We start from the raw sequence: 22,188 nt of genomic DNA on the forward strand, positions 1-22,188 counted from the left end.
TATATATATATATATATATATATATATATATATATATATATATATATATATATATCGGGCGTATAAAAAAGTGTGGTAGATAAAAACATTAGAAAGGAAAAAATAACTTGCATCAAAAACTTTAACATTTTCACGCTCACGCTCACACCGGGGTATCGCTATAGCTCTCTGTTCTTCGAACAGGTGAGCTGACAAACAACATAAAAAACCCAAAGGCCATCGTGGTTTGTTCACTTTGGGGTTCGTAAAACATTCCTGATAATGGCCAACATGTGTGCCCACAACTCAAGAATAGTACCTGATATCCATCACATGTTTGGTATGTTTTCAAGTCTTTTTTTTGCCCTTGAGATCTCGGAAATGTAATTTCTCAAATACATTTTTTTTTTGCGACTTCTGGTTTCAGAGTCGCGGCAGAGTAACAACTGTCCCTGCAACCTCTTCATATCTGCATGTGTGGAGCAGACAGGATGGTGTGCGACACATCCTGTTGGTCCGGATGTGTGTGGCATGAGCCGGCATGGCACGCACACACGTTTCGTCTTGCAAGAGTGAAGTTGTTTCCTCTCGCAAATAAAATCCCTTTAAATTCTTCTTCTTCTTCCCCCCCAGCAACCATCTACTGCTTTAGTGTTCATAATTTGGAGATGGACAGTCAATGTATAAAGCCGAAGGCTGTTCGTTCAACTCCCCCCTTTGGGTCAAGCGAAACGATTTTGGATCGTCCAACGAATGTTAGAAATGCAATTTATTATTGAATTAGGCCCATGAGAAGCAAGCCAGGGTATCCCACATCTCGGGCCAAGGTCAATGCACCTTTGGTGATAACACAAGTTTTGTAGAAAATGGTTAAATTATAATACAGTACTTGTTCAGTGAGAAATGAACGCGATTCTAAAGGTGTAAAATTCTGAACCTCGTTTTTTACTTCTGAAATCTAAAGATTTCTTAAGTATATTGATGACTTCCATCCTCTGTTTATGTGTTTGTTTGTGTGTTTGTGTTTGTGTTTGTGTACGATAACTCGAGAACGGAAGAAGCTACCAATGTCAAATTACACCACGTGATTCATGGCTAGCATGACGGTGATGGCTAGCGCTGATTAGATTTTGATCAAAAATCGGTCAAAGGTCAAGGTCACAGTGAGGTCCAACATTCGATTTTTGATGGTTTGGTACAGAATCATCGGAGAAACTTCTGGTTTGCGTCGCTCCCTTCTCCAGAGACAGCTTTTATTAGACAAGGTCAGAGGTCAAGTTGACGATTTCGTAAGTACCAGTCTACGACTGCTTGTTTTTTGTTTTTTTTCTTAAATAACTTTTATAATGTTGTCACAGTGCACTTACTTCATAGCAGATCACTTGTGCTTAGCTTACATAGATCCTAACAACCTAAAGTATTCAATAAAACCAAAAGAGCATGAAAAAATACTAATGGGAAAGAAGGGGAGGTTGAGAAGGAGTGATGCATCAACAATGTGCCCCAACTTTCTTCCATGTGCGTACGTAATATATAGTTGGGTGTACTGTGCCTCGTCTAAATGGTGAATGTTGATTCGCAAGTGAAAGGAGGGAAATTGTGCTAGTAAGTGGCAAAAACTAAAAGGCAAACACCTTATTAAAAAATAAAAATACAAACTATGCAGTGAAATGTTTAAACTACAATGGCACTCGGTAGAGCGCATAACTCCGCTCCGTAATGTCTGATCCACGAGAACATATCGGGCCCATTACATTTTTGATAAACCGTGCTATACATCGTTTTTGAGCCCCATCTCTCAATGGTGAAGAATCACTGAGAAAATTAAATAATTCTCACATCCAGATTCGGATCTTCAGCAAAATTGAATCAATTCTTCCTTGTCACACACCCAACTTGTCCACAAAGTTTAATCCGAATCCGTCCACAACTTTTTGAGATATCGTGCTATATATGGTTTTTAGCCCCATCTCTCAATGATGAAGAATCACTGAAAAAAAATTCAAGGAGTCAGATCCGTATCTTCACCAAAATCTAATCAGTTCATCCTTGTCACACACCAAACCTGTCCACAAAATTTCATCCGGATCCGTCAACAACTTTTTAAGATATCCTGCACACAAACAAACAAACAGACAGACAGAAAGGGGTGAAAAACATAACCTCCTTCACCTTCGGTAGCAGAGGTAACAAATAAAAATTTAAAACTAAACCAAATAAAATCGAGAAAGATGTCATGAACAGCATGATACTTGCGAAATCCAAACAAACAAGAGTTGCCATAGAAACAGCAATTTTGAAAATTTGACCCATCAAGCGTTTAACTTGATGGAAAGTTGTGCATAACAAATTTAATGGATACATTTTCTAATTGCAGCTTTAAAGGTGTTTTACATATTTCGGATGGCATTGACCTTGAACTTTGACCAATTTTGGCAAAATTTTACACAACACAAGCGAACAAATACGCTGAAATGGTCGTCATGTCAAAATGGCCAAGTCGATTGTTCTGATTCTTGCCGAATCGAATCAGTGATTCAATATGTAAATCCTGTTCAAATTTCAAGTCAATCGGATGAAAATGGACGATTTTAGAAATCTGACCTTGAGACCCACATTTTTGACCTTGTCCGCTTGAGAAACTGGCTGATTGGAAGTGATCAACCAACCATTGATTTCAAAATGCTGGTTGAGCACATTCTAGCAATGCAACCATGACTGTATCAAGTTATCTCAAAAAGTATGCGAGGAAGCCTGACCTTGCTGTGACCTTGACATCAAAAACAATATACTTCGAGCTTTTCACGAGCTCTGCCAGTTGCTTAAGTTTCAGTCCGTTTCAAAAAGTCTGCCAGGAAGTGACTTTAACCTTTGACTGCAAAAAACAATAGACCGATATGGCAGCCATCCCACTCATCATGGCATAGAACAGACACCTGATTGCACAGAGGGATAGCACATGACAGCAGTGACTGGCTACAGGGTCTGATACTTGAGAACCATCCATTTATTAAACTTTCATGGCCACCACCTTGATGTGTTTGCCAGGGCTACGCTGAGAGCTTGCATTTGGCGCTTCAAACTGTTACTTGCTCTATCCCACAGCATCAGTTGTGTTTCGTCAAAGTCGCCCACTGAGCAGGTTGCATTCTTCATTTATGTCCACCAAGTTTTACGAAGGGCACCCGGCCCACAACCCAAGAGCCATACATATCAGCCCCCCCCCCACCCCCAACAGTGGGAGACGGGGTTTTGCAATTGAGAGTGTGTGCGTGGTTGCGTGTGTGTTATTGGTTGTTATCTCCATATGCAGGTTTCAGAATATGGAATGGAGCCCTTCCAGGTCTTGAAGTATCCACCTTCGTGTGCGCGCGCGCATGCACACACGTATCTAAGTTTATGAGCATGAAAGTTGCTGTTGTTCGCTACCTCCACAGATAGGTGGGTTTTAGGAGGCAGAACGGAGACCTACCAGGTCTTAAAGTATCCACCTCCATAAAAGGTGTGTGCGTGTGTCCAAGGCAAAACCTTTTTACCATTTGAGCCTTTGTCCTCAAATTTTCAACAAACTTTGATGATGAGAATATGGAGAACACAAACCAATAATTTGGTCAAAATGTCAAAGTCACAGCAAGTACAAAAATATTCCCGTAGGGGACTGACGATTATTTTCCCAACAGGTGGGGTGAAAATGAGGGATTAGGGGGAAGCGGTCATGGCCCCACATTCCTGAAGTGGTATGGTCATGGGGGAGCACAACTTAAGTTAACAACATGGTGCATATGTTTCATGAAGAGTAGTGTCTGCATCTGGCCGTCATTTTCTGGAGAAGACTTTAAAATAAACGACCTGAATTTGAAGCAAAACCCCACTTTTCAGCCTCTTATCAGGAGCAGATCCGGATGTGGAGCACAACCCCATGAGACCTTATTGTTCTGAAGGTACCCTTGCACCTTTTTTTTCCAAATAGCTTACAATTTTCTCTCAAAATAAGTTGAAATTGACACAAGTATTTGGTCTCTACGATTCTTTATTCCACTGCTAATATTACAGAACCTTTGTTTTTGATTCAAAACTTAATATCTCCTTATAAATGAGAAAATAAAAATAAATGGCATTGACAATTATTGACACCCGAGACTTGATATTTGGTAGCACAGCCTTTGGACACAATACCTGCAGTCAAGCACTTCCTATAGTCATGAATGAGCTTCTGACATCTCTCGACTGGCAGTTTAGTGCACTCTTCTTGTGCAAACTGCTCCAGTTCTCCCAGATTTGAAGGGTGCCTTCTCCCAACTGCTGTTTTCATATGTCCCCACAGGTGTTGAATGGGATTTAGATCTGGACTCATTGCTGCCCACTTCAGAACAGTCCAGCATTTTGTCTTGAACCATTCCTGGGTGTTTTTTAAAGTGTGTTTGGGGTCATTGTCCAGCTGCAAGACCCATGACCTTCAACAGAGACCCAGCTTTCTGACACTGGGGTGAACATTGCACTCCAAAATGCCTTGGTAATCTGATTTCATGATGCCATGCACACATTCAAGGCATCCAGTGCCAGAGGCAGCACAGCAACCCCAAAACACCACTGAACCTCGTCCATGTTTGACTGTAGGAAAGGTGTTCTTTTCTTTGAAGGCTTCATTTTGTTTTCTCGAAACAAAGAGATGATGTGCTTTATCAAAAAGCTCTTATTTGGTCTCATCTGTCCACAGGACATTCTCCCAGAAAGATTTTGGCTTGTTCAGGTGTGTTTTGGCAAACTCCAATCAGGCGTTCTTACGTCTCCCTCTCAGCAGTGGGGTCCTCCTGGATCTCCTACCATAGAACCCCCTTTCATCGAGTTGGCTACGGATGGTGCGAGTTGAAACTGTCGTACGTTGTGTCTGAAGGTCAGCTTGAATATATTTGGTAGTTGATCGTGGTGCTTTCTTCATCATTCGAACAATCCTTCGATCAAGTTTTGTCTTGCACCCACATCCAGGGAGGTTGGCTACAGTGCCATGGGCCTTAAACTTCCGAATAACATTGTGTACGGTGGACACAGGGACATCAAGGTGTCTGGAGATGGACTTGTGGCCTTGAGATTGTCTATGCTTGGCTACAATCTTGTGCCTGTCCTCCTCAGATAATTCTCTGATTGTCTTTCTTTTCTCCATGCTCATTGCAGTGTACACAGTGACACAAAACAGCAGAATGACTCCTTTTCTCTCTTCAAACTGGTTGAATGAGTTATTTTTATATTGCAGGCACCTGCAACTCACCACAGGTGAGTTCAATTCCAAAGTAAAGGAGAATCACCTGCTTGAAATCTAATTATTTCTCACAACTTCTGAAAGGTGCCAATAATGTCCGGGCCATTTTCGGATTTCTCTGTGGAATAAGCTAAGATTTATTGATTCAGCTTTTTTGTTTGTTTTGTTCCATTGCAAACCAAAGAAATACATATGTGGATTCCAAAAGATTTTTTTTATTTTCAACAATGTTCTGGAAAATGGTGCATTATTTGAAAAAAAAGTGTGAGGGTGCCAATATTTTTGGCCATGACTGTACAATACCAAATTTACGTACGGATGGACGGCCAAACACCGTGACCCACTCCATGAGCTTATTTCTGAGAAATAACCAAAAAAAAGCCTTATTAGCACATCTGCCACACAAAGCGAGACCAACAGTTAATTTTCTTATTTATTAATTTTTTTAAACTTTATTTATTTACCATTGAGCTTCTGTCTGTCCAAGTTATAACTTTTTTTTTTCTTTTTTTAAAACCATTTGAGCTTTTGTTATCAAATTTTCAACAAACTTTTTTGAGAATATGGAGAACAATAAATAAAAAGTACAATTTTTTTTTAATCTTGCGCTTCCTTTGTTCAGGTTTAGTTCGAGTACAAAATGGATGTGGATGCGCTTTGCATTTTCAGATGCTTTCTCGTTCAAAGTTCAAGAATTGAGTTGAAGCCGTATTTGGCTCAATAGCTCGTCAGCAACTTAAGCAGAAAAACAAAAACTGCACATTCAGTGAGAGCAGCCATCACAAAGGAAACTTCAGTGGAAATTAGCTACTACACAAGTCAGTTGGACCTTCGCACCTATGCCCAGGCTGTATGATCAATTTGCACATCAAAACCACCATGTGCAACCACCATGATTTACCTGGACTTAACCTGCCCAAGGTCACCATTTTCTGGCTACCAACAAATGTTCATTAAAATCGTACATCAAGTTCAGTACAAACCATCTTGCTGCTTCTCAAGAGCCAGCTCCAATTTCTCCTTTAGTCGCAGCACTGAGCGCAGCTGATCTCCATATTCTGCAAAGGAGAAAAAGCAGAGTGGACGATGAACAGGTGTAACACTGGGAGAGATGCAACACTGTGTCCTTAGGATCCACTACCTTGTGTTCTCCGATCTGTATAAAATGACCCATTCTACAACATGTTAGTCAAAGTCACAATCAAGCCATGACATTGTTCATTTAGATTCTTCAGCTTTGAGTGTGGAAACTTTCGCTGCCGGAGTGAAAAGTGTAACCGGAGTGCATTTCGAGTCGCATGCCCGTTTCAACACAGGAACATTACAGTTGTATATTTTCCAAGAGGAGGCATTTAGGCTCATAACACGGTCATACTCCACATTTTATCCAGAGAATTTAACATCTCGTATCGATAAAGCCTTCCCAGTCCATTAGTATCTCGGATATGCAGTGATGCAAGTAAACAGCAGATCAAATATGACTTCTCCGCATTAAAGTGAACCCCAAAGTCAAGTCAAACTTTGAGCAGCACTGAGCCAGGTAATGGTGTCAGACGATTGATGGTCTGACCTTAACAAAACTTTCAATAATAATTTTCTGATAGAAATGTGATGAGAATCTCGTGAGAAATTTATTTAAGGGTGCATTCCAACTCAACGGCTCAGCAGAAATATTAGGTCTCAAGAAAATCTAAGACCGATCAAAACACGTAATATTTGCCTCTCCTCAATACACCTCATAAGCAGAACCTCACACATACACAAATTAAATTCAATCCCACGTCTCACCACCAAGCCGAGCCTCCAGCCTCTGAACTTGCTCCGCACGACGAGCAAGTTGAACCAGAAGCTCTTCCCTGGAAGCACTGCCTTCAGAAAACTGCACACAAGAACAAGGGATCAAACAATGAGGTAGAACTTGGAATTAAAGCGAACATACAACATACGTACAGGGCCTGAGGTGAACGATGTTCAACTGGGACGTCAGACACTCGTGAAGGATCTTTACACAATTTACAAAAAAAGGTGCGTCATTACTGGATTCACTTTACTGGTGGGCAAAGTACTTACAGTGCCAGTCAAAAGTTTGGACACATCTACTCATTCAAGGGTTTTTCTTAATTATTTTTTTTTACTATTTTCTACATTGTAGAACAATAGTGAAAACATCATAACTATGAAATAACACAGATGGAATTATGTGGTAACCCCCAAAAAAGTGTTAAACAAATCAAAATATAATTTATATTTTAGATTCTTCAAAGTTGCCACCCTTTGCCTTGATGACAGCTTTGCACACACTTGGCATTCTCTCAACCAGCTTCATGAGGTAATCACCTGGAATGCTTTTTTCCATTAACAGGTGTGCCTTGTTCAAAGTTAATTTGTGGAATTTCTTTCCTTCTTAATGCGTTTGAGCCAATGAGTTGTGTTGTGACAAGGTAGGGTTGGTATGCAGTAAATAGCCCTATTTGGTGAAAGACCATTATTTTGTCTGTGCTGTCATCATCCATATTATGGCAAGAACAACTCATGTGAGTGGGTCTGTTTTTCATTGATGCGTTGACCGAGTTTGATGCTTACACGTGGTACGTGCTTGGAAGCCTCAGTGGTGCACGTTTCTGTCTGTGATGTGGCTGATTCGCCAACAAGCGATTAAACTAGTCCGGCACAGCTGAGGGGGTGTGCAGCATTGGGATTCTCATGTGTATACAACTTGTGAATGTCTTTACAGCTGTGGAGGAACTCTGGGAAGGGTTTGAAACAGCAAAGGGTTTACCTAGGGTAGCCTTTCATGGTTGCTTTATGCAGCTTTCTTCAGCTAGAACAGCATGAGAGGAGTCGATATATAGTGCCGAGAGAAAGGCAACACCCTCTTTAAATTTTTTCACCTTTTATTGCCTTATAGCCTGGAATGAAATTGCATTAAATCAAACTTTTTCCACCTTTATTTACAAATCGCAACCCACAACTTCCAAGTGAAAATCAAATGCTACAAGTTTCAGAAAATTAATTTAAAATACAAAAGTAGAATATCTTGGTTGGATGAGTATCCACCCCCCTGAGTTAACACTTGGTGGAAGCACCTTTGACAGCAACTACAGCTGTGAATCTGTTGGGATAGGTCCCTACCAACTTCAGACACTTTTATTGGTCAATATTTGCCCATTCTTCTGTTAAAAAGCTGATGCTCAGTCAAGTTGTGTGGGGAGCGTTGATGGACAGCAATCTTCAAGTCATGCCAACGATTTTCAATTGGATTTAGGTCGGGGCTCTGACTGGGCCACTCAAGGACAATTATCCTTTTCTTTCCTTCGCCACTACAGTGTAGCTTTGGCTATGTGCTTCGGGTCGACATGCTTTAAGGTGAACTTCCATCCCAATTTCAGCTTGCTTGCAGAGGGCAGCAGGTTTTCCTCTGGGATTTTTCTGTATTTTGTGACATCTATTTTCCCTTCTATCCTGACAATTGCCCCAGTCCCTGCTGATGAGAAACATCCCCAAAACATGATACAGCCAACACCATGCTTCACAGTAGGGATGGTGTTCTTTGGGTGATCAGCTGTTTTGGGTTTGTACCAAACATAACGTTTTACATTGAGGCCAAAAAGTTCCATCTTGGTTTTGTCAGACCACAAAACTTTTTGCCACATGGCTTCAGAATATCCGGAGTGTTTTTTTTGCAAACCTCAAACAGGACTCAAGGTGGGCTTTTTGAGTAATGGCTTCCTTCTTGCTACCCTACCGTACAGGCCAGACTTGTGGAGTGCTTGGGATATTGTTGTAACATGCACAGTGACCAGTCTCTGCCATAAAGGCATGTTGCTCTTTCAAACTCTTTGTGGCCTCTCTGATCAGTCTCCTTGCTTTGTCATCCAGTTTAGAGGGACGGCCTAATTTAGGCAGGGTCTTGGTGGTACCACATGCCTTCCACTTCTTAATGATTGTCTTGACTGTGCTCCAAGAGATATTCAAGGCCTTTGAAATATTTTTATACCCATCCCCTGATCTGAGCCTTTCCACAACTTTATCCCAGAGGCCTTTTGAAAGCTCCTTGGTGCTCATGGTTGTCTTTGCTGTGAAATGCACTATCCAGCAGAGGAAGCCTCGAGCAACAGCTGATTTTATTCTGAAATAATCAGAATCACTACAACTCAACACAAGTGGGGGCCAATTAACTTGATGTGTGATTTTGAAGTTGATTGGTCACACCTGAGCAAATTTACAATCCCTATTATAAGGGGGGTGGACATTTATCCAACAAAAATATTCTAGTTTTGTGTTTTTAATTAATTTTCTGAAAGTTGTAGAATTTGTTTTTCACTCGGAAGTTGTGGGTTATGATGTGTAAATAAAGGTGGAAAAAGTCTCATTTAATGCAATTTAATTCGAGGCTACAAGGCAACAAAAGGTGAAAATTTTGAAAAGGGGGTGTACATTTTCTATAGGTACTGTACTTATATAATCCTAGCCACCTGGATTTAATCGATTAGGTGAGAGCTAATTATACACCTCTCCTTCCCAATTTCATAGCCAGGCGATGCACGACGTTATCACCAGGCGCCGAAGGAAGGGAGTACTCAATTTATACTCCATTTGTCTGGACGATATCTCAGCCATCCTTTGAGCTCGGAAGCTGATATTTGGGGACAAAAGTGAAGATGTGGTTTGGCAAAAACTGTATTTTTTAATGTTTTGATGAATCAATTAATTACTTAATTATTACAGATTTATTAATGACCTTTATTTTCTTTCTCATCCGGGCAATATCTTAGGCACCTTTTGAATCAGAAAATCAAAACACAAGAGAGTGCGTAATTATTTCAAGTTTAAAGAAACGATTATAAAAACTACAAGTCTGAAGACGACAATGGTTCACGAGCGGTATTTGACGATGTAAATTGTTTCAGAAGTCAAGGATGAGACAATGTGATAATGTTTGACCAAGTTATAAAAATGATCAACATGATGTGGTACGAGTGACGGGTTATTCGCTGCAAAATGTCGAAAACCCGGTTTCGTTCAACAACTTTCAAAATTTGACCTTTGCATAACCTTTAAAGGTCACAAAACAATGTTGTGGACATTAAAATAAGGAAACAGGATACGTGCTATAGCTTAATGGAGTTAGTTCGTCGAAGAAGGTCGAAAACCCGGTTCGATCCCCACAACTTTGAAAATTTGACCTTTGTGAACTTTAAAGGTCAAAGATTATGACCTTTGGTGCAAAACTTCCTCTGGAACATTCCAGGAACAATATAACGTCATATAGACTATATGGCATTTCGCACTCCTCGGATTATCCATACTTTTTGATGAAATCAGCGTAAAAACAAACTTGAAGGGGGCGCCACGGGCAAGGTGTTCGACATTGAGCAAAATGGTTTCAAGACTTTAGGTGGGGAATGACCTCAAGATTATGCATAAAAAATATTGTCACCCTAGCTCTCAAAGTTTGGGCGGTCGTATGATTTTTATGTCAAAAATCGCAATTTTCTAAGTTCGTGACCTTGTGACCTTGACCTTGGGACGAAAATGAAAAATCGAGCTCCGTGGGGCTATGCAGGTGCCATTGGGCTAACCAAATACCGAAACCCCTGCCAGATTCGACAAACCCCCTCGGAGAAGATGCAACTTGAAACCGGCTACCCCCTAAAAACACGTTTTTGGGCGTGGCTCCGCCCATAATGGGTGCAGCACGCCCATTCTCAGGAAAACACAACTAGATCATGATACAAACCTCCCACCCAAATTTTATCAGGATCGGATCAAAACCCATGGAGCTATGCTTGGGACAGACAGACAGACAGACAGACAGACACACACACCCATAATGAATATAGTGGTCACTTACTGACTTGTGAACCAATAAAAGCTTATCGCTGAAGAGATTGCTGCCACCGCACTGCCGGTTGTTTCATGAAGTCTCTCAGATGGGAACACGAAACAATGGAAATAAAAGTGCTAGAAAACTAAAGTTAAAATTAAATTTTCTTCTTTCACAAAATATAGAGAAGAGGAACCAAAGAAGTTTTGAAACAACCCTATAAATATATAAATATTTCCATGTGTGCTTATAAAGCAGGAAATGCAAAGTGTCTGTCTTTCATTCTTAACAAAAGTCTAATAACAAAAAAGTTCAAAATAAATAAAATCAAAGCTCTCAAGACAAATGAGAATATAAATACATAATTATCTCTCATTATAAAAGTGATTAATAACTGCAAGTGTTCATCGTTGACGAGTCCACCACCAACAAATCACACAATGAAACGTGTAAAGCAAAGCGACACGCACGTCCTGGTAACATCAGAGGTAGTGTTAATCATACATACTCATTCCCCAATATGAGATTGCTGAATTATTGACTGGTTGTTATGGATACCAATAAATAAATAACGAAGGACACACCACAGTTCCCTACAGCAATAGATGCTGTTCTGAACTGGGTAAAACCTGGTTATATTGGCCTGATGAATGACAAGGAAGTGAAATCAAATCAGAATCTGTTTTAGTTTTATTACCTCTGCTACCCAAGGTGAAGGAGGTTATGTTTTCACCCCTTTCTGTCTATCTGTGTTTATCTGTGTGCAGGATATCTCAAAAAGTTGTGGATGGATCCGGATGAAATTTTGTGGACAGGTTCGGTGTGTGACAAGGACGACTGATTAGATTTTGGTGAAGATCCGGATCCAGATCCGACTACGAGAATTTTTAAAGCGATTCTTCACCACTGAGAGATGGGGCCAAAAACGATACATAGCACGGTATCTCGAAAATGTATTGGACCAGATATGTTCTCGTGGATCAGGCATTGCGTGGCGGAGGTATACGCTCTACCTCGTGCCCTTCTAGTTTTTAGAATGTCGCCTCAGAGGATAAAAGCTAAGAATTTCCATAATCGCATCCAGGAAGCAAAGATGAGTGAGCAAATTATGGAATGGGGGGGGGGGGACAAAACCCAAACATAGTTTGATATGGACCAACAGTCAGATAGAACATGGGTTGCAATGCTCGAAGAATAACGCAGACATTTAAATCACACACACACACACACACACACACACACACACACACACACACACACACACACACACACACACACACACACACACACACACACACACACACACACACACACACACACACACAATGAGTGTGATGGGTCACCAACCATGAATTAAGGGGGCGGGGGACATGTGAGCAGGATGCGGCATTCACGGTTTAACATTGAACCAAGTGGAAGGGGGGGGGACGTCAGCACAAAGGTTTTGATATATACATAAATTAGTTATTTACTTCAGATACACATCACTGTACACCCCTTCCGGGTCTCCAGGTACAAAAACTTCAAAGCCGTAAACAAAATGGCGGATCACAGAGGGGTTCAAAAAGCTGAGAAAGAAATAGACTTATTCAGGTTGTTGTAAATATTTTTCAGGCAAGCCATATTTTTTTTAAGGGGTACATGGCACACCACTCTGGTATATTCTCGCTTGGGGTGCGATACATCCTTACTTCACGGACCGATGTGTTTGTTTGTTTGTTGCACTACTCCTCATACAGTTCGAAGCCGATTACATCCAGACTTGCTATATGGGATCATCATGACCCTAATTAGTGTATAGGGGTGTTTTTATATTTGCTGGTGGTCTTAGGGGAAGAAGACGCAAATTGTCTTGGTAAATGTGTATAGTGTAGCGTCCCTCCAGGTGGGATTGGGTATTACAAGCTGCCACCCTTTACAGTACAGTACAGTATTCCTGTCCACACATTTTTCAGTGAAACAAGGCATTTTGCATTTTAAGCAGCAGGTATGTTTTTGCTTCATGCAGATAACCCGGGTTATTTTCTTTATTTTCGGGAGTGATTGAGGCAGCTATCATTTGCCTATACACTGCCCAAATAAAGGTATGTATCAGAAAAACGTGTTGCACACTTGGAAGAAGATCGCCCAGAGGGCGAGTACTCTGCTAACTATATATAAAATGTGTGGAGATAGTTCAACATTTGATTTTTTTAATCTTTGAAAATACAAGAAAATTGATTACAGCATACTTCAATCTCTATATCTATCCCTCTCTATTCCTGTACCACCCATGTACTGCACATACTTTCCTCATCAATATGGTCACACCTTGATGCCATCTGCAGTCAATTTTTTGGGGGGAAAAGTCAGCAGCTATTTCAGCACACATGCTTTGATATCTTCATCATTCATAAAGTTGATCTCACTCAAATGGCCATGAAAATACCAAGATGACACATATGGAGGGGCTGATATGGAACTTCCCCAACCATCTGCCATAGTAGAGTATTCAGGTTCTATATCGTCTGTCAGAGTAGATGTACCTTACACTCAACAATGTTCAATTTCAAGTGCGAATCAATGCCCATTTCCACATTTACAACGATGACATCCAATTATTCTGCAAAAATAATCTGATGAGCCTCCGACCCAAGCTGTCCAACATGTCTAATGCTTGCTTGAGTGATAGCAATTGATGCAAGGCAGTCTGCTGAAGATCACTCACCAATTCGGTGGTGTCATGGTGAGACCATCCGCTCCATGTATGGTAGGTAGGTGGTGCAATTAGCCCCAGGTCGAGTCATATCAAAGGCTTTAAAAAAACGGTATGTACTACTGCTTCCTTGCTTGGCGTTCAGCATTTAAATGGATAGAGCACAGACAATCCCCAGAGGTTGGCATCCATGGGGGGAGGAGGAAATTAGTCCGAAGAAAATACTCCACTGAGAATGGTGAGAAATCTGACATTGCCAGGTATGTGTGTCCACTATGAGCCTTAGATCATGTATGTGTGTATATATATATATATATATATATATATATATATATATATATATATATATATATATATATATATATATATATATATATATATATATATATATATATATATATATATATATTGTGGACCCGGGGTTGGGGGCGAATTACCTCGGGTTCCCACCAGACTCTCCGGAATCGCAGGCCGTCACACATGGATAACTTTGTGATGTGGCGGGTTGCTAATAGACCGCGAACGCCAATAACTCAACTACGTAACTTAGGGTCCTCAGTCTAATAAATACAGTTTAGCGAAAGGTCACGTGATCTAATTACCGTGGGACACGCCCTTGGTAGGCACTTGCTCAAACCGGATCACCTTACCAGATCAGATGCAGCCGAGCAGAACTGCCAAGCACATACCGGCTAGGAAACAGATCGTCGGGGAATAACGTCCCGGCTAAACTAGGGTGTGGGCCATGCTGGACCAATGGAAGAAAACATGAAAACGAGCTGGGAACATTTCTATACAATGCATTTATATACAACCAAGCGAGGAAAAGTACGTGGTGCAGTGATCATGGGGTTTCATTTAATGTACAGCAGGGGATAGCAAGGAATTTGTGGGGTGGGGCAAAAGGCAATAACTTACAAAAGAAGACACAGAACAGGATTATCCAGACTATCTTCAACAGTCTTACTTAATCTAGGACAGGCGCACGCACGCACGCACACAGCCAAGAAAGAGGGAGAAAGGTGAGGATGAGTGCCCTCTAAATACCTGGCGCGGTCGGCTGACCAACGTGGACCAGGACGCTTAACGAGGGGTAGTTGGAAAGATACTGGTGTCTACGGTGTGGTTGTGGGGAGATGCGATGTATGCGACGTGAGGGGTGCGGTGTCGTGCCAGAGGAAAATGGGATTGCGAGTCAGTACACGTTCTCCTTTGTGCATCCACAGAAAACGGGATAGAGGGGTGTAAAGAAAGAGAGGGGAGAATGGAGGGGTGTATATAGAGAGGAGAATAGATGCGTGAGAAGGAAGATCCCTTACCTAGCCGTGTGAAGGTCTGCATGTGTAGCGTGTATCTCCGTGGGTTGCGCCGCCTGAGCATTCCCACCTCGTGATATGGCGCATTATCTCCTGCCTATTTATTCGCCGGGGCTCGTGGCAACGTGCACTCCACACTGGTCCGTCGTCCGTGGCCGGCGTGAGTCCGTCTGGCTTTGTTGGGGTGGCGGGACATCGAGAGCCTGGCAGAGAGTCCACTGTATGCTCTTGAAGGACAGCAGTCGCACAAAGATGATATTCTCAAAGAACAAGCTCTCTTTTTGGCTACGCGCTACCCTCTTTTATAAGCCCCAGGCGAAGGGTGGGGCAAGGACTGGAAAGTGACGCGCTGTGGCCCAAATCCTACTCCTCCATTGGGCCACAGCGGCCCCAGCCATGCCCCGCCAGGCTCTGGGACCCGAAACCGGCTCAGATGCCGACCAGCTTCGGCACGGCTCGGAGCTCCTGACTTAACACGGGGGCATGCTCCCCAAGACACACCCCAGCCCAGAACTTGCACCGAGTGTAGTCTGCATGTCAGATGGTAGCAGACTTTCTTCGCCACCCAAGGGCTTCTTCACGAGCCAAAGCGCAAACCCAGGACCCAAACTAAATCCTGGATTGCCCTTCCCGCGACCCCTCCTCGTTGTTGTTTACGGTCTTGCCATGGTCTGATGACTGGATGAGGGCTGTAACAATTCCGGACGCTCACCCGGGACGTTCCTGGTGAGATGCGATGAAGCTACATAGCGTCTGTTGCATTGTCGAGCATCTGCATAATAATTTAATAATAATCATAATAATAATTTAAACAAACATCTGATAGGTGGGATACATATCATGAAATTGTACAGATGGTGTCCAGTGAATTTCAGCTGGTGTGACGTTCTCTTTCATAAGGAACTAAATTAGAGACCTATGTTCCACAGCACACATGACGACATTGGCAATCATCTTGATTTTAGCCCTGAACGTTTTAACCAGCATTATCACTTCCTTGCTCAAGGAAGACAACGTTATTGGATAACATTTCAGCACTGTACTATTATTATTACAAAGTTTAAAAAAAAATAAAAACATCGAGATCAACCTTGATGAACCGCCTTTGTACATATATGACCTTCAGAGCTAGAATATGCCGTTTTGCATTTTAAATGCTTTATAAATACGTGAGTTACAAAAAGGAAGAGGGAAACTCAAAAAGATGACTGAAAAAGTATGAGAACTCACAGAATCTTCACCAGAATCAGCACCAGCTGAAGCCAGAGACTCGCGGCTGACTGTCCGAGGTACACGAGTCGCAGAGCTGGGACTCGAGGTTCGCATTCCGTCTTCATCTGCGAGTCGCTTCTTTAACCGAGTAAACATCTTTTGTTTGTTTGTTTGTTTGTTTGTTTATGAATGAAGATGAACGAGTGGAAACCTTCGTTTAATTTTAAGGTAAAAGTTAAATATCTAATATCCTGTGTTGATAGCAGGGAGGTGTCCAGGAGGAGCGGGGAGGGATAGGGGGGACCAGCAGGAGCGGGGAGGGATGGGGGAGATGAGCAGGAGTGGGGAGGGATGGGGGGGGACCAGCAGGAGCGGTCGGTGGGGAGGCACTCAATGCGCAGTGACAGTAGAGAGTGAATAGGATGAATGAACAGAAAATGAAAATATTTTAAGGTTTAAAAGCTGCCTATTTTTGTGTCAGGGTTTGGGAACAGCAATTGAATTGCTGCCGATTCGATATTTCAGTGAAAAGGCTGAAAAACAACCCACAAATCAGTTGACATTGCTGTGGATGCTGTGGACAGGCAAGAGGGAGGAAGGAAAGATGACAGAATTAGAACTCAGGCCATGGTTAGACAAGTCAGCAAAAAATTGCTAAAAAAAAACTAAAAACAACACCATATGGTGTGGCTGGAGGAATTAAATTCGTGCACATTGTTATTGTCAAAAAATGAGGAATAAAGAACTGACAATTGATGGTGGTGGTCGGATGGTAGTTATCATTTCTTGAAGGGCGACTGTCGCTGATGCAGTGCCCCTCGAGCAGTACACACACTGGAACTGGTACTCATTTCGCCGACCTCGGAAGGATGACGGGCTGAGTCAACCCCACCTGGTGTTTTAATTCAGCGGCCGACGGGGCTTGAACTCAGGACCCTAGGATCCCAAGCCACAACCCTAACCACTGACTCAACACCAGGCTTGAAATTGCCATATGATACTCCAACTCTCAAATATACATTCCCTCTAATCCCAACAACGTTCATCCGATGTCCGTCCATCTGTCCGTCCCACACGAGAACTCCACTGCCACCGTTGCTGCCGCCAATGCCATAGTCTTAAATCCCCTTTCTGCATCCTGTAACAGGGGCACTGCATCACCAGCACAGTCGTGCTTCAAGAAATGATGCAACCAGCAGTCACAGGCTGCATATGCAAAACCACAACTTCAACGCCCACACCATTCCCTGTGCGTACGTAATATGTAGTTATCACCAAATCTGGGGGGGGGGTGGATTGGTTGGATTTGAAAGAGTCCGACACAAATACAAACCGTCGTGTGAAGCAAACCCTGTCTACCTGAACACACCTGTGGACATTTTCATGGAAGCGTTTGAAAAATAGGATTAAAAAGTTAGTCCTTAATGCGCGTCCAAGAATAACGGACAAAACGCCGGACAACACGATAGAAACCGCTTCACGTTCAAGACTTTAAATACAAACCCATTGAGATCCGAGAAGGGCCGAGCTGGGTGGGTATCGCCAGAACTACTCGTCTCGGATTTAAAACGATTCCACATTCGAGTCACCAATCCTTGCATCAGTGTTGTTGGAAAAGAGCTCAGATCTACGGGAATCTATATCGGACACGTATTCAAAACTATCTCCATTTTGGCAAAATAAATGAGGTTTTTTTTTCAGTTACCTGGTGACCAATACTTCATTATCCAGCGAACAGATGAGTTTATTTGTTCGTTAGCAATCGAATAAAACGTTCTCGTCACCTATGCGCAGTTACTTCTCGTTAAGAGATACGTAACATAAGTGTTCGACAATGGAGCCAAAGAGATAAAAGGAAGATTATTATTCACACAGAGGTGCGAGGGGTGAAGAATCACAAATTTTACCCTCGACTCGAAAGAAGGGATGATTAAACAACCATCCTGACGTGGCAACGTCAGAAACACGAACGAGGCCGCATCGTTCCGGCCACATTGGTTTTCTCACATGAACGATGCACGAACGGCGACTTCCCAAGGTTCAGGTGAAAGGGACAACGTCTGTCACTGTTGTGGCGTCAGGAAGTACAAAGGGCGGTTATACCGGAAAAACCAAAAAGTCATACAAATCACCTCCATCTTGGATGAAACGTCAACCAAGCGACAATCAAAGGCACATTCACACGACAGGCACTCTACTCACTACTCAATTCAACATTCTCACTACAGGTACTCTACTCAATTCAACACTCTCACTACAGGTACTCTACTCACTACTCAATTCAACATTCTCACTACAGGTACTCTACTCAATTCAACACTCTCACTACAGGTACTCTACTCACTACTCAATTCAACATTCTCACTACAGGTACTCTACTCAATTCAACACTCTCACTACAGGTACTGTACTCACTACTCAATTCAACATTCTCACTACAGGTACTCTACTCACTACTCAATTCAACATTCTCACTACAGGTACTCTACTCACTACTCAATTCAACATTCTCACTACAGGTACTCTACTCAATTCAACACTCTCACTACAGGTACTCTACTCACTACTCAATTCAACATTCTCACTACAGGTACTCTACTCACTACTCAATTCAACATTCTCACTACAGGTACTCTACTCAATTCAACATTCTCACTACAGGTACTCTACTCACTACTCAATTCAACATTCTCACTACAGGTACTCTACTCACTACTCAATTCAACATTCTCACTACAGGCACTCTACTCACTACTCAATTAAACACTCTCACTACAGGCACTCTACTCACTACTCAATTCAACATTCTCACTACAGGTACTCGACTCAATTAAACATTCTCACTACAGGTACTCTACTCAATTCAACATTCTCACTACAGGTACTCTACTCAATTCAACATTCTCACTACAGGTACTCTACTCAATTCAACATTCTCACTACAGGTACTCTACTCAATTCAACATTCTCACTACAGGTACTCTACTCAATTCAACATTCTCACTACAGGTACTCTACTCAATTCAACATTCTCACTACAGGTACTCTACTCAATTCAACATTCTCACTACAGGTACTCTACTCAATTCAACATTCTCACTACAGGCACTCTACTCAATTCAACATTCTCACTACAGGTACTCTACTCAATTCAACATTCTCACTACAGGTACTCTACTCAATTCAACATTCTCACTACAGGTACTCTACTCAATTAAACATTCTCACTACAGGCACTCTACTCACTACTCAATTCAACATTCTCACTACAGGCACTCTACTCACTACTCAATTAAACACTCTCACTACAGGCACTCTACTCACTACTCAATTCAACATTCTCACTACAGGTACTCTACTCACTACTCAATTCAACATTCTCACTACAGGCACTCTACTCACTACTCAATTAAACACTCTCACTACAGGCACTCTACTCACTACTCAATTCAACATTCTCACTACAGGTACTCGACTCAATTAAACATTCTCACTACAGGTACTCTACTCACTACTCAATTCAACATTCTCACTACAGGCACTCTACTCACTACTCAATTAAACATTCTCACTACAGGTACTCTACTCAATTCAACATTCTCACTACAGGCACTCGACTCACTACTCAATTAAATATTCTCACTACAGGTACTCTACTCACTACTCAATTCAACATTCTCACTACAGGTACTCAACTCACTACTCAATTCAACATTCTCACTACAGGTACTCAACTCACTACTCAATTCAACATTCTCACTACAGGTACTCTACTCACTACTCAATTCAACATTCTCACTACAGGTACTCTACTCACTACTCAATTCAACATTCTCACTACAGGTACTCTACTCACTACTCAATTCAACATTCTCACTACAGGTACTCTACTCAATTCAACATTCTCACTACAGGTACTCTACTCAATTCAACATTCTCACTCCAGGCACTCTACTCAATTAAACATTCTCACTACAGGTACTCTACTCAATTCAACATTCTCACTACAGGCACTCTACTCACTACTCAATTAAACATTCTCACTTCAGGCACTCAACTCACTACTCAATTCAACATTCTCACTACAGGCACTCTACTCACTACTCAATTCAACATTCTCACTACAGGCACTCTACTCAATTCAACATTCTCACTACAGGTACTCTACTCACTACTCAATTCAACATTCTCACTACAGGTACTCTACTCACTACTCAATTCAACATTCTCACTACAGGTACTCTACTCAATTCAACATTCTCACTACAGGTACTCTACTCAATTCAACATTCTCACTCCAGGCACTCTACTCAATTAAACATTCTCACTACAGGTACTCTACTCAATTCAACATTCTCACTACAGGCACTCTACTCACTACTCAATTAAACATTCTCACTTCAGGCACTCAACTCACTACTCAATTCAACATTCTCACTACAGGCACTCTACTCACTACTCAATTCAACATTCTCACTACAGGCACTCTACTCACTACTCAATTCAACATTCTCACTACAGGCACTCTACTCAATTCGACATTCTCACAACAGGCACTCTTCTCACTACTCAATTAAACATTCTCACTACAGGTACTCTACTCACTACTCAATTCAACATTCTCACTACAGGTACTCTACTCACTTAAACATTCTCACTACTGGTACTCTACTCACTACTCAATTCAACATTCTCACTACAGGTACTCTACTCACTACTCAATTCAACATTCTCACTACAGGCACTCTATTCACTACTCGATTAAACATTCTCACTACAGGCACTCTACTCACTACTCAATTAAACACTCTCACTACAGGCACTCTACTCACTACTCAATTCAACATTCTCACTACAGGTACTCGACTCAATTAAACATTCTCACTACAGGTACTCGACTCAATTAAACATTCTCACTACAGGTACTCTACTCACTACTCAATTCAACATTCTCACTACAGGCACTCAACTCACTACTCAATTAAACATTCTCACTACAGGTACTCTACTCAATTCAACATTCTCACTACAGGCACTCGACTCACTACTCAATTAAATATTCTCACTACAGGTACTCTACTCACTACTCAATTAAATATTCTCACTACAGGTACTCTACTCACTACTCAATTCAACATTCTCACTACAGGTACTCTACTCAATTCAACATTCTCACTACAGGTACTCTACTCACTACTCAATTCAACATTCTCACTACAGGTACTCTACTCACTACTCAATTCAACATTCTCACTACAGGCACTCTACTCACTACTCAATTCAACATTCTCACTACAGGCACTCTACTCACTACTCAATTAAACACTCTCACTACAGGCACTCTACTCACTACTCAATTCAACATTCTCACTACAGGTACTCGACTCAATTAAACATTCTCACTACAGGTACTCTACTCACTACTCAATTCAACATTCTCACTACAGGCACTCTACTCACTACTCAATTAAACATTCTCACTACAGGTACTCTACTCAATTCAACATTCTCACTACAGGCACTCGACTCACTACTCAATTAAATATTCTCACTACAGGTACTCTACTCACTACTCAATTCAACATTCTCACTACAGGTACTCAACTCACTACTCAATTCAACATTCTCACTACAGGTACTCTACTCACTACTCAATTCAACATTCTCACTACAGGTACTCTACTCACTACTCAATTCAACATTCTCACTACAGGTACTCTACTCACTACTCAATTCAACATTCTCACTACAGGTACTCTACTCAATTCAACATTCTCACTACAGGTACTCTACTCAATTCAACATTCTCACTCCAGGCACTCTACTCAATTAAACATTCTCACTACAGGTACTCTACTCAATTCAACATTCTCACTACAGGCACTCTACTCACTACTCAATT

General features: G+C 41.7%; 1 protein-coding gene across 1 annotated transcript in view; it reads right to left on the minus strand.

The window, feature by feature from the left end:
• The window catches only part of GOLGA1 (golgin A1), a 44,380-nt gene that overhangs the window by 14,740 nt on the left and 7,452 nt on the right, over positions 1–22,188 (minus strand). The window contains exons 2-5 of the mRNA XM_085868194.1: positions 16,305–16,860; positions 7,025–7,115; positions 6,220–6,294; positions 794–816 (exon numbers count right to left, since the gene is read on the minus strand). Coding sequence (XP_085724320.1) covers positions 794–816; positions 6,220–6,294; positions 7,025–7,115; positions 16,305–16,442 — 327 coding nt within the window. The 5' untranslated portion in view covers positions 16,443–16,860. The remainder of the gene's footprint in view (positions 1–793; positions 817–6,219; positions 6,295–7,024; positions 7,116–16,304; positions 16,861–22,188) is intronic.

Source organism: Eptatretus burgeri, chromosome 1 (assembly GCF_056783735.1).
Source record: "Eptatretus burgeri isolate ZD-2024b chromosome 1, Ebu_testis_v1, whole genome shotgun sequence".
NCBI classification, from domain to species: Eukaryota; Metazoa; Chordata; class Myxini; order Myxiniformes; family Myxinidae; genus Eptatretus; species Eptatretus burgeri.